Here is a 14864-nt window from a genome sequence, read left to right as displayed (position 1 = left end):
ATAATAATAATAAAAATTTTGAACATAATAAACGAATTAATTTTACCTTCACTAACTTCGTTGCAGCGAAAGATATGTTTTTTTTTCTTTTTTTTTTTCTTTAATAGGCCTATGTATGCCTGCCTGCGTGTGTTTATGAGTCGTATAACTCAAAAACTATTTGACAGAATCTCATAAAATTTGGTGAGATGAATGGCAATGATCCAAGTTCAATTTTAATACATTTTGAGAGTGATTGGGTCTAAAGTCAAGGGCAAGGCCAAAGGTAAAAAACGGATCACAAAACACAAAAACCATTTGACCGAATCTCAAGAGATTTGGTGGGATGATTGGACACAATAACTCTCTACCGGTAGTTATCTCTCTTAATACATTGGAATCCTCTTCAGATGTCAGTGGTATGGGGTAATGGGTGTGCTTTTACATAGCTAAGTCACCTGAAAATTATATCATATTCTTTGACAGTTATGGTATAACATACTAGCCCAGGGATGTACAGTAAGCCCTTCCCGACATTCTTCAGGAGGAGTAAATCCTTTAAATCATTTAAACTTATGATGCAGATGAAGACAGATTCAAAGACAATTTCATTAGATTTTGGAAGTGATTAGATCAGATGTTTAAGGGCAAGGTCACGAAAAGGTAAAAAAAATGATTTGCATGAAAGCAGTGCCATAATGTGCATAATTCAATTGCTGTAGAGAATCTATTTTTGTTAAAGATGAGCGGGACCTCAGTCTGGGTAAATCTCTTTACAACAAGCAACACAGATCAACAGGGGAGGTTAGGAGCACTAACACTCAAGGGCACAGCACCCTGTCAATATCTTTGGTGATGCAGTTCACAAACCTTCACTCTAATAGGATAGTGTTATCTGTTCAGAGACCTAAAAACTCTACAAGCGGCTAAGTAATTAATTGATGGTCTACCTTGGCTTTGTCATTCTAAGGCCATCTACACTCTTAGGTTTTATTTTGAATCCACCCTAGTGACCCCAGCGAGATGCTGGACTGGCATTTACGTTGATATAGACAAAGGCAATGGATAGGAGCAGTGGTGTATTTAAATAAAGTAAAATGGGGATTTCCACCTTGAAAGCAGTAAATTAAGGAAGCATACACTCGCTTATACCAACTTACCCATGCCTACAGTAGATTACTCTCTTCAATGTCTTGGCTTCAACTAACCCGCACTAAATTATTGGCTTGTTTATATGCAATCTTCAATTTAGAGATTAAAGATACCAATGTATGTAATCTATTCTAATTTTTTTTTATTACCAGAGTAATAAAAAACCAGAGTAACTCAATAATGACTTCTTCAAATGGCAAAATTAGTAAATGAAATGTTAACCACAATTAACAATACAAATGAACACTGAAAACAATAGACCAAATAAACACGTGGAATTAACCTTCAAACAGAATAAATAGAATCAAAATCTTATAGCAAATCTTGTCCCTACCTAGCCAGTAGGCTACTGTGAGGTACAAAGACATGGTCAGTGACATGAGACAATTACCCTTAAATAAAACAAAATTACATTGAATTCCATGCACACAGCCGGAAAAAAATGTAATGACAGAACGTTACCTAAACTTTACTTGGAGCCAAATGAAAAATCATCTAAAAGGGGAATGGTCATTAACTAAATTCACAAGATTATTGATCCTTGGCGCCCATGTCGAATGTTGATCTTGAGTTCCATCTCACTAGGCCTTGATTTTGCTGCTGTCTTTGATCGTGTTAACCATGAGGCCGTCGTTTTTAAACTCAAACAGTTTGGAGTGGGTGGGTCGTTTCTTGACATCATTATTGAATTTTTAAGTAATAGATCACAAAGAGTTATTGTTGATGGGCTCCATAGCGAGTATAGGAATGTGTTATCTTTGGTTCCTCAAGGTAGCGTTCTTTGCCTATTACTTTTCCTATTATATACACATGAAATGTGGTTTGGCCTAGAATTTTTTTTTTTTTTACATATTCAGATGACACTACTCTCTTTGCATCAATTCCATCTCCTGAATGTAGATCTTGGGTAGCTGAATCCCTTAATAGAGATCTAGCTAAAGTTAGTGCATGGTGCAAATTATGGGGTATGAAGTTGAATCCTAACAAAACTCAAAGTATGATTGTAAGTAGGTCGAGGACAGTGGCTCCTCAACATCCGGATCTCAGCATTGATAATGTTTCTTTAACTTAGTATAAATATTAAAATTCTAGGTGGCATTCTCGACAGCAAATTTACTTTTGAGAAACACATTAGATCTCTGTCTTCTTCAATTGCCCAAAAATTGGCTTATTGGGTCTTTTAAGATTTTTGGTGATCAATCTATTCTGAAGAAGTCTTTTAATTCTTTTATTCTACCTTGTTTTGAGTATTGTTCTCCTGCCTGGTCTTCAGCTGTTGATTCTCATCTTAACATGTTGGACAGAAACTTACAGTCTATCAAATTTCTTATTCCTGATCTAGATATTAATCTCTAGCACCATCGTCCAATTAGTTCATTATGCATGTTGCATAAGATTATCCATAATTCTGACCATCCTTTACATTCAGATCTTCCCTAACAGTTCCATCCTGTTCGTTATACTAAGCATGGAGTTAAATCTAATAGTCAGGCCTTCTCCATCATGAAGCTCAATACTGCATAGTATTCTAGAAGTTTTATTCCAGATGTGACCAAGTTGTGGAATGACCTTCGTAATCGGGTAGTTGAATCAGTGGAACTTCAAAAGTTTTAACTTGCTGACATAAATCTTTTTATAGTCCATATATGAAATTATTGTTTTAATGTTTATTTTTAATATTTTATTCTAATTTTTCATTACTTCTTATATAATTTATTTATTTCCTTATTTCCTTTTCTAACTGGGCTATTTTTTCCCTGTTCGAGCCCTTGGGCTTATAGCATCTTGCTTTTCCAACTAGGGGTTCTAGCTTAGCTAATAATAATAATAATAATAATAATAATAATAATAATAATAATAATAATAATAATAATAATAATAATAATAAATAGTGGAGTCAATGGCCCCTTCCAACTAACCCCTATCCTTGATCTGCCTCCCTACAGGGATTGCTGCCTTTTTCTCAATTTCTGCGACTTCTCAAGGCTTCTATTATGTCCCTTGCTGCTCCTGGAATCTGGATCCATTGATGTACAATGGGACAGGCTAGTGGGAATGAGTAGGAGCACGAAGTTGACTCACGGTAGGCAATTGACCCACCTTGCAGTAGTGCGGTCTGGAACTTTGTGAGGTTAGGTTGAGGTCGTCAACCACCAGCTTCCTTTTCCCAACAGTAGTGCAGCGAGATGCGTAGGCCAGTGGTATTGAGATGCCATCTCTAGTTTTGGACAGGATTAAAAGACTTTGTCTTGTGAGTTTTACAAAGTATTTTATTTAGAACACAAGGAGCAATCTTGTGACTCCAGGGAACATAGATAATCCTAACCTTAAAAATCTGGCATACAAAATAAAAAAGGAAACTAAAAGGTAATTATCAAATCGGGTTTACATGTGTGGACAAATGTACCTCCTAGACTAGCAGACTTGAGTTGTAGTAGAGAAAAAATTTAAAAGTACAAAAATACTAAAGGTGTTAAATAATGAATACAAAAGATAATTATCTCAAGACACTCACTTAAGGAAGAGTCATCACTCACATTTCCGGTCTACGGGCTGCCAATGCAAGAGGCAATGCCTAGCAAAAGGCTTGGTAATCAATTGAGCAATCACGTCCCACGCCGTGACGTCACGAGCAATAACAACGTATATATAAAAATAGACTGTGAAGAAGAAGAGTGAAGAAAGTTCTTCACAATGTCCTATATTGCAAAATACAACATGATATAGTGATGTCACTACCCACGTTTGTGTATTTATGTATTTGTATGTCTGTCTGTGTCATTGTGACTCCCATAACGGAAAAACTATTTGACCGAATCTCATGAAATTTGGTGGGATGATTAGTCATTATGACAACTTTATTACACATTGAGTGATTTAATCTCAAGTCAAGGCCAAAGTCACGAAAAGGTTTAAAAACGAATAACAAAACACAAAAACCATCTGACCGAATCTCAAGAGATTTGGTGGGATGATTGGACCCAATAACTCTCTACCGGTAGTAATCTCTCTAAATACATTGGAATCCTCTTCAGATGTCAGTGGTATGGGGAAATTGGTGTGCTTTTACATAGCTAAGTCACCTGAAAACTATATCATATTCTTTGATCGTTATGGTATTACATATTAGCCCATGGATATACGGTAAGCAGTTCCCGATATTCTTCAGAAGGAATAAATCCTTTTAGTTATTCAAATTTGTGATTCCAATACAGATAGATTCAAAGACAATTTCATTAGGTTTTTGGAGTGATTGGGTCAAAAGTTTAATGCTGTCACGAAAAGGTAAAAAAAATTCTTTTTGGTATATCATGGTCGATTTTTTTATCTGATTTGCATGAAAGCAGGGCCAAAATGTGCATAATTTAATTGCCTATCTTGTGAAATTCACGATACTAGTATAGTGATGTCACCACCCACGTTTGTGTATTAATGTATTTGTAAGTCTATCTGTGTCATTGGGATTTGCGTAACTCAAAACTATTTGACCGAATCTCATGAAAGTTGGTGGGAGGATTGGCGATGATCCAAGGACAATTTGGTTAGATTTTGGAAGAAAGTGGGTCAAAGGTCAAGGCAACGAAAAGGTTAAAAACGTCATTTTGCTATATTGCGGTCAATTTTTATCTGATTTGCATAAAACTAGTGCCAAAATATGCATAAAATCAATTGTCTCTCTTGAAATATACAATATGATATAGGTGAAGTTATGCACTCTACCGAGTGCCCTTTCTAGTTTATTAATGTAAGTGTTATGAATTTCACTATAACTCACAACTGAAGATTGTCCACAGTCCTTCGTAACCAAACAAATCATATGATGCTGGTCCTTGTCAGAACAAAATATAATAAAGAAATAGTTATAAGGGCACAGAAATAATTATCTTTTTTAATATTAACAATGAATCATACAGAACCAACAAGAAGCTCGACCCTTAAGAGCAGTTCTGTAATATCGGTTTAGATTTTGCCCTCAGCATATTGTCAAACATTCTACAGTATGTTATGCACATAAAGATAATTCAGTAATGGTCCTAATTTTCAGTAATTTGATGTCTTAAATGTGAATGATTGATATTCATCCTATTCTTCAATTCTTGATAGATTTTTACATAACAGGTAATTCATTCTGATATTACCACATAAATTAATGTTCAAGAGAGGTTGCAAAAAAATGAATGGAAAAGGACCAGATATAACACTAGTATCATCTAACTTCAAGGGTGACAAATCTTGCCTTTCAGAAAAAGAACATGTAATTGATTTATTAGAGAAGTTAAGATGGTCAGATGTATTAAACTTGGGCCATAAGACTTGGGGCTCTGGTAGGGTTAAAACTTGGGGAACCCATCGCTGTGTAATGAAATTGAAAGTTGGATAGCAGGATTAAAGAAAGAAAACAGGAAAGTAGGCAAGGTATAGCTAGGTTTACAGGTCCAGTCTGAGTAATTATGTAAATGTTTTTAATTCTAAAATAGACTCATTTACAAAACTCAATCGCTCCATTCCATACGAAAGTGAGCCCCTTTTACAAGTGTTTCTTCTATTTTCTCATCAGGTTCTCCATTTCTATTCACTTGCATTCTTTTATGCAGGCGGCCGTTTAAGTTATGTATTAGCAATTCGAGGGTTCCATAATCCAGTTCACTATTCTCCAAGTACAGTGATTCAAAACCATCTCTGTTGGGAGTAAAGAAACGGGCATAAATGAATTTCATTCAAACCTTACAGATATGAAATGTACCTTCACATTAATGGAAGACAGCTTGAATTGCATGTTTGCTGTCGTAGGTTTAGTATTCTTAAGAAATAAAGCACTTGGTAATGGCAACTGTCACATGTCAGGGAAAACAGATAAATTCTGTTCATACACCAGGCTACTGTATATGTTAGCCCCATGAGAAGGAGAAACTTTTAGGTGGCATATATGGAGGGGGAGGGGAAAGATTGTTCGTTCGTTTTGTCTACTCTATACTACAGTACACTAAGAATTGTGTTAGTTAACATATGTGTATTAGTTAACATATATGGAGGGGATAAGAGATTGTTCAATTGTTTTGTCTACTCTATAGTACACTGAGAATTGGTTTAGGCAACATATATGGAGGGGATAAGAGACCGTTCAATTGTTTGGTCTACTCTACAGTACACTGAGAATTGGTTTAGGTAACATATATGGAGGGGGAAGAGATTGTCGATTTGTTTTCTCTACTCAATAGCAGGCTACACTGAGAATTATTTTAGGTAACACTGTATATGGAGGGGGTAAGAGATTGTTCATTCGTTTTGTCTACTCTATAGTACACTGAGAATTGTTTTAGCTAACATATAGGGAGGGGAGAAGAGATTGTTTATTCGTTTTGTCTACTCCATAGTACACTGAGAATTGGTTTAGGTAACATATATGGAGGGGAGAAGAGATTGTTTATTCGTTTTGTCTACTCCATAGTACACTGAGAATTGGTTTAGGTAACATATATGGAGGGGAGAAGAGATTGTTTATTCGTTTTGTCTACTCCATAGTACACTGAGAATTGGTTTAGGTAACATGTATGGAGGGGAGAAGAGATTGTTTATTCGTTTTGTCTACTCTATTGTAGGCTACACTGAGAACTGTTTTAAGTAACACTGTATATAGAGGGGGAGAAATTGTTCATTCGTTTTGTCTACTCTATAGTAAGCTACACTGATAATTGTTTAAAGTAACACTTTATATTATATAGATGGGGGGAGAGATTGTTCATTCGTTTTGTCCACTCTTCAGGTGAGTGCATACGATGTAAACCCATTTGAATAAGTGAAGACATTTATCTGAGTATCAAGAGAAAAATCTAAATTATGCACATACTGTAGTCAAAACTGCATTGCTCTTCTTGATGATCACTACAATGAAACGAAGTGTTCTCCCATAGAAATTAATTTCAAAGATTTTTTTTTATTTAAACACAAAATAAATATTTTTGATATACTTACCTTCCCGTAAGCTTGATTAGAACATCTTTCATCCACTGGACGTTTTCCTCTTTGATATGATGAAAAGTAAATTCAAGCTCTCCCTTAAAACCTAGAACTTGTAGAGAACTGGGAGAACACTCCTGTGAAAATCCGATTGTAATACGCAACACTCTCACATGTTTGGCAAGATTTTTGAGAGATTTTAGAACTTCAGGAGTTGTTATTTTGCAAGAAATATTTTTCAGCCTTGGGAATATCTTACGCAAATCCATTCTGTGTCTTATGGAACCAGCGAATACTGTAAGGTTGGCCCAACCTTGTGTTGCTCGGAGGAACCTATCAGAGCAGTTTATACATCCTGGTAGAATATGTCTTCTCAGTCTCAGTTCAGTTTCGATCTGTCCTTGACTTTTAAATCTGTGTTTCCCTACGTCTTCTATAGCTTCTATGAAATCTAAAATATCTAAGGGTTCTATATTTTCTGGAATATCGATCTTCAAAGTTTGCACACAAACTGGAATTAGGGCAATTAACCGTAAAGCAGCGGCGATATTACGGTCATCTGGCTCCCACACAGCATAATTAGATAGAAATTTTTCATTCTGAGCAATGATTTTTCCTATCTCTGGGTGAACAAGATCTTTGTATTGAATACTGTAGTGCGGGAATTCATGAATTTCATAATTAATAAGGCTCTCAGAAACCAAGTTCCACCAGTAAGCATAATAAGAATAGTCGACATTACCTCTAGCAATCAGTTCTAAAATTTCTGCCTCTAATCCCATCAGGGTTTTCCTAAGAGCCATGTTGCCAGTCAAGTAAAGGAGCAGTTGCTGATATTGTTCCCAGTTTTCTACTTCACTAGAAATTTGGTGCAGTGCCTCAGTCTTTCCTCCATTAATAAGGTCGGCTAAAAATAGGGCTGCAACATACTCAGTCTGGGTTCTATGCAGGAACGAATACACATTTGGCTTAGAATCTCTATCCCGATCAATATCACACTTGAGAAACGCACACAAGAACTCTGTTGAATCAATTCCATATTTGTCACATTCTTCTTTAATTTCCACCCCAAACTCGTGTGTTAATTCTGAGTCCGCACATTCTTTCAACATATGCCATGCTTGTTCACCTAACTTGAGAAGAATTTTTTCTAAGAGAAGGGGCAAGTTCTCTCCATTTTGGAATTTGCGTTGTGAAATTAAACGTTCCATCAGTTTTTTCTGAAAAAGTTTGAATAATTCTTGGTATAAAGAGGTTGCCGTGGTTACATTATTCACATTTTCTGGATCATCTAGCCATAGAACTATCAATAAAGCTATTGTTAGGGGTAGATTCAAATGCTCTCTCAATACTTGTCCTCGTCCTTCTATATACTTTTGAAATCTTTCGCAATTCTCGTTTATTCCTTTGTGAGGGACTTTGAGTCCTCCAAAAACTCTTGTGATATAACACTTGCGGCTTACAGTGTTAAAACCATGCAAGTCAATTGAGAGAGATTGGATATTATGCCTACTAATTATTTTCAGAACCTTGTTAAGAGTACATGTTCTAGAGGTCAGTATAACTCTGTTGTTTTGGAATGTTTTAAAAATATCATGCAACAATTTATCAGAGTTCTTATTGCCTTCATCATATCCATCAACAACAATAAGAACTTTCATTTTGGTTAATGCGTTCAATACATCTTTTGGGGCAAAAGTTTTAAAGGTACCCACCATCAACTGTGTTTTCAAGAACTCTTCAAGGCTACATGCAGATGTTCTTCGAATTTCTACTAAAAGTAATAGTTGGAATTTAGAAAGGCCTGAAATATTTTCTTGTTCTTTCGTCCAGGTGTTGACAATATAATGACACAGGGATGTCTTTCCAGACCCAGCTTCGCCTATTATAATTAATGTGGCTGGAGTCTCTTGTTTACCGCCCTTTAGTGCTTGAACAGTAAGCATTTCGTCCATTTTAATCTTGCTCTGGTTTTGGGTCAGTTCAGGACTAGTAAACACTGTATCTAAATCAAATCTGTTTCCTTCACTGCTATCAATCCAAGTACGAGGATCAAGAATTTTGTATTTCTTTTGATTATCATAGATTTCAAGGACTTCTCTCATTGCTGACTGTACTATCTTGAAGAAAAGCTGTTCTTTAAACTCCTCTAGAGCCTTTGTCGACACAGACATTTTGCCCTTCGTAATATTTTCAATGGATTCCTGCATTTTTTGGACCTGAGTACTAAAATTGACTCTTTGACTTTTTGGTACACCCTTGTTTATAATCTTAGCAAGGCCTTCATAAATAACACTCAACGATTCTTTTAAATACTTCACTGTTGTTTGGATTTTTGAGAGGGTTAAATTTCTGTTATATTCAAAGCACAAGTGGTCTGCTATATGATCAATAAAAGTTATTTTATTCTGACAGTGATTACTTAATTCTTCATAAACACAGTTGCATACAACTTTGATTATTCTGCATGCAAACGGTATATCAAATTCTCTTTTTGTGATGTTACAGTCAAGAAGGAAATCCTCCTCCTCAAATTCAGCTTGGATATTATTCTCTTCTATAAAACTCCTAAGAGGCTTACTGCCATTATTTGTGTTCATTTTTCGACAGGAATATATTTTCTTTGCAATGTCACACATAGCTTTTTTCCCAACAACATTAATACACTTTAGCAACTTTGCAAACTCCAGGTCCAGATCTGAGTATTTGGGGTATGCATCTGCCATAATGAAATACGGTGAAATTTATCATAGGTCCAGTAGCTAATGATTGTATCTCCTTAGCATCATCAGTATTCCAATGTCTGAAAAAAGGAGAAACAACATTACTGAATTTTAAGTAACATCAGTTTTTTCATAAAAATGCCATTTGCAACTTCATACTCTTTTAATTTTCTGAAAGCTATTTGAACTTACCATCAGAATATATTCGTAAAGTTATAACTTATAACTTTTTATTACTATGCTTATTTGCCTGTTTTTCATCCTTGACTAGTCAATTAAATATTTGGTCAACTACATACTAATCAATATTCTTATAAAAAGGTAGTGACTCCTCAAGTAGTAACTGATAAGTGAAGATCAAGTGTGAAGGGATTAGATTTTCAGAGGATTACAATAGTACAAAATCTGAAGAAGGTTCATTCAGTTCTCCTGGTAACGACCTCATAGTTTTACACAATTCAGACACTTTTATAAAATCTTTTATGCGAGAAAGAACAAATAATTACTTGGTTAATTACAAACAAGATATGACTTATGTTTTCAAAGGATTAAATAGAAAAAAATTATTCTTCCTTTACTTCTCTACTTTAGTGAACTGTACCAACCGTGTGTCACACGATCGTACATAGTTCATATTGTGCTTATATCTTCGCTCTCCCCTCGCACTAAAAAGAACCTGAAAAATCATGTCTGCTTTTCTCCTCTGTAACAGTGTCGAATTTTCAACATGAAAATTCTTTTTGCTTTGAGATTTTGTATATAAAGGAGAGTGTTCTACAATAAACTCACTCAGTTGTTTTCAACTTGCCTTTGAGTCACAACCTTTCTCTCGGCCCGTCACATTGGTGACCCCGGAGTGACTCGCTCCTCCCGCCTTCCACCCCCGCCCCCACCTCTCACCGTTACTATGACGCCATCAACGCATACCTTCTGCAGCAGTACTCACCATCGCCAGCCGCCCGTATAGCAACGCTTTTTCAGCTCTCTCAACAACCATTGGGGGACCAAAGGGCTTCGCTCAACCTCGGGAAAATGACCAGTATCACTTGCCTGCAACCTGCCGCACACGGCTCTCCTCGTGAGGTGAACCTACTTCGTGCCCTTATGGACAGCCACTTTATGACCTTCAAAACCTCCATCAACACCTCCACTCCTGACGAAGAGGACACCTATTCAACTTCAACCGAAGCTGACGTGAATGCCGTAGGACACACATGCCTATGGATGCCGTAGGACATACACGCTTATGAATGCACTATGAATGCCATAGGCCTATAAATGCCGTAGGACACACTCGCCTATGAATGGCGTAGGACACACTCGCCTATGAATGGCGTAGGACACACTCGCCTATGAATGCCGTAGGCCTATGAATGCCGTAGGACACACACGCCTATGAATGCCGTAGGACACACTCGCCTACCCTGTGACGAGCCGGAGCAGTAACAAAGCTACCCATCATCCACCACTCACTCGCCCCTCAACCAACGACTTCTACAGCCACTCACTGCCACTAATCGCCACAGTTTTTATTACTGCCTCTCCAGATTTAGGGCACCTATTTAACATGTTCAATATGTCATTTTTAGGGAGGGGAGCCATGTACCAACCGTGTGTCACACGATCGTACATAGTTCATATTGTGCTTGTATCTTCGCTCTCCCCTCGCACTAAAAAGAACCTGAAAAATCATGTCTGCTTTTCTCCTCTGTAACAATGTCGAATTTTCAACATGAAATATCTTGTTGCTTTGAGATTTTGTATATAAAGGAGAGTGTTCTACAATAAACTCACTCAGTTGTTTTCAACTTGCCTTTAAGTCACAACCTTTCTCTCAGCCCGTCACAGAACATTGATGCCTTTTTTTATCCTAGTCTGTAAAATTATTGATATGCTAGTTCGACATTTTGAACAGAAACATTAGGAATGGATGTATAAAATGTGGGCCATATCTGGAGAAAATCTCGGCAGTTGCACCATGAAATTAAGGTCAATAAAGGGTTAAAACTGGCATTGCATAGATGACACTAACCGCCGTAGGGGTGGGTTTTTACGCTCCTCTTTAGGTTCTGTAGTGATGAAATGTAGGCCTACTCCTGACAATAGTTTCATCTTTAAACGATCGGAAAATGCTATGAATTCTTTTTATAAATTAATCCCGTCTAAATTTATAAGTGCTTGGATGTAGAAAACATAACAATAACGATAATGTAACAAAAATACTTAAGGGAAAAAAAAACCACCAGGGTACTCTGTAAAATCTTTCATTTAAATGTATGAGAGTTAATTTGATTATTATTATATATATTTTTTTTTATTTTGGTTATCTTTAAGTGAGTATAGAAATAGATCAATCTCATATTTTTTTTCTTGACTTACACAAATACAAGAGATTTACAAACAGGTAGAATTCCTATTAACTTACTCAATTTTATTTGAAACATCCAATTTAGGCTTATACGCCTACAAGCAATAACGATCATAACTGGGTCTATAAACATAATTTCTCATTTACCTAAAAAAAAAAAAAAGTAATGAAATACAAATTCACAAATTCTTGTTTATTATTCTAAAAGTAATTAGAAGGATAACTATAATTAATCGTATATATTATTGATATCTAAATTTACATAACCGCTGACTGTCAGAGATATAAATCAGGCGCCTAAAACTTTAATAAATGTTTTAGCCTTATAGTGTCATTGTTCCATGGTTATTGTTAAGAAACATTTTATTTCTTCTAAGAAAATATTCATTACATTTAAAGCGACAAAATCATAAATTACATACGGTCTGCTTTTCAAATAAAACTGGTTATGAAAATTCATCCTTACGCCGATTTATCTTTTCTATTCCTATTTATCCTTTCCATGATTTGTTTTACTTGGGAATTTTTACTTTCGAACAAGTACTATCTTGTATATACCAGACAGTTAGGTTTTATTCGCAGGTATATTCCCCTGTATATTCCCCTAGGCGGTATATCTTAGCAATCCATGTTTGCCAACGGTTATAAGAGGATAAGTGGATAAACAACCTGGTGGAGTAACGAGAACTTTGGATGTGGAGGAAATGTCCCGTTAAATGTGCGTTACATTTATGTATATTGTAATACAAAACTTTTGAAAAGTGCTTATTCACTCAAGTATGTTGATGTAAATATAATAATAAAAAAAAATCATCTTATATGTTTATGTAATTGTAACTCGAGAATATTGTTGTGTTCTGGGACGAGAGTTCTAGATACTGCTTCGGCACCACACGCTCATTTTTATCATTCCCGTAATTCCATTTTTTAATTTTCATCTGTTATTCCTGAGTTTTGCGCACCACAGTTTTCCATTGTTTCCTTTAACCTTCATTTATTATACCTTTATTATTCATTCGTCATACCTTAATTATTCATTTAAGCTAATATGCGCATCATTTCCCTGTAATATTATACCTTTCATCTCAACCAATCCTCCATAGATAATACTGTTTCAGCTTTCTGAATCTTGTGCTCTGGTGTACGCGTATTAGCGATGCAAAGTGCCGATAGATTGGGGCGTGTTTTGTTAACAATTGCTCATGTAACACAAAACATTTAAACTGATTGTTTTTGTTTAAGTAACTCGTTAATTTGCATGAGTCATTGGTTGTGAAGAATTATCTTCACTCTTCTTCCTTTTGTATTTTTGGGTCTCTCTTAATAATACTGTAGCTACCCCTTAAACGTTCTCTCCTACATTAAGTTTTATTTACCGAAAGATCAGCGTACGCCATGCTCATGACCAGTGCTCGTGACGTCACAGAGTAGATACGCACAGCAAAGGCCTTACCCCGCCGTATGTTGGTCCTTTCCTAAAACTAATGCAACCGACTTTAATGCAGCTTTTATTTCTCAGTACCAATTAAGGTTTGTTAATTTTAAGGATGTAGACCTATGCCCATCGCACCAGCCCATTGCTAATTGATCATTAACTCATTAATTTTTAGCTAGCCAGAATAGGTAGGATTATTGTATATATAAACTCCCTTAGAACAGCAAGATTTCTCTAAAGTATTTTATGCAAAATCCTGCCTCCTATGCACTCCTTGCAATAATATATTGTCCTGTCCTAAAGTCCCGATATGGCACCTCCACTGGATTACCCGGCGCATCAAGACTCTCACCTGTTTTGGAAGGTAAAGCTAGGTGAATCCGCACGACCCTAACCTAGCCCCATTCGTTCGAAAGCCGTAGTGACCGACTGACCTGCCTGTCAGTAGATCCGTACACCTCTGGCTCACACTCCACTTCCCAAAATTTGCCTTACACAGGAGTCCTGCAGGTTGGAGAGAAGGAAGAACAAGAGCCTGTTAAACCATACCTACCAAAAGTGAGGATTCTTGGGGTAAGCCAGTCAAAAGTGCCAACTGTGCAACGATCCGGTCAAAAGCCATTTGAGGACAAGGACTGTCTTCCCAGGAGTGCAGGTACAAAAATGTGTCCAGTTAGTTTTCCCCTATTTTTTAGTTTAGATTAACTTTTAACTTGATTAGGTTAACTGGCTTTTACATGTTTTGGGTTGTGTGCGGTGGGATTATGTGTACCGGTTTGCATTTCGTTTTTGCTTTTGAAACTAGAGTCTCGGGGTCACAGGCCACGTGGCTGACCCAATTTCAATTATTAATTATTGCAGAAGACCACAAGTCTCTTAAACCACATTTTTCATTAATTTGCATTTCTTTTTGTTACGTTTTGTATTGTTCAGATGTCCATTTATTTTAATGTAAATTTGTATAATAAATCAAGATTAGGTTAATTAAACCTTGTCGTATTTTTACCCCCTCATTTACTTGATTTTCTATTATGAATACAGTATTTAATCTCAGGACAATATACCCGATATTTTAAAAGGAGTAAGTAACTTGAAAAAAGGTGTGTTAGTGAGCAACTTATTACTGTATTGAATATCTTCTTCGAAGGTGAAGATCCATATCTTTAAACTATATACTTTACTTTGCATTACTGCTCCCAATTTTTTATTCGTCTCAATAATTACTTAACGTAATATTTTTGGGGTTAGC

The 14864-nt window shown here is 36.1% G+C and overlaps 1 protein-coding gene across 2 annotated transcripts in view; it reads right to left on the bottom strand.

Moving 5' to 3' along the window:
• Positions 1–3391: 3391 nt before the first annotated feature.
• LOC137631805 (uncharacterized) overlaps positions 3392–14864 on the bottom strand; it is a 70534-nt gene continuing 59061 nt past the window's right edge. For both annotated transcript variants that reach the window (XM_068363789.1, XM_068363788.1), the window contains 2 exons: positions 7105–9892; positions 3392–5811 (listed from right to left, as the gene is read on the bottom strand). In XM_068363789.1, the coding sequence (XP_068219890.1) occupies positions 5625–5811; positions 7105–9815 (2898 nt within the window). In that variant the 5' untranslated portion in view covers positions 9816–9892 and the 3' untranslated portion in view covers positions 3392–5624. The remainder of the gene's footprint in view (positions 5812–7104; positions 9893–14864) is intronic.

The sequence above is a fragment of the Palaemon carinicauda genome, chromosome 40 (genome assembly GCF_036898095.1).
Source record: "Palaemon carinicauda isolate YSFRI2023 chromosome 40, ASM3689809v2, whole genome shotgun sequence".
Classification (NCBI taxonomy): domain Eukaryota; kingdom Metazoa; phylum Arthropoda; class Malacostraca; order Decapoda; family Palaemonidae; genus Palaemon; species Palaemon carinicauda.
This window is presented reverse-complemented; position numbering and strand designations above follow the sequence as displayed.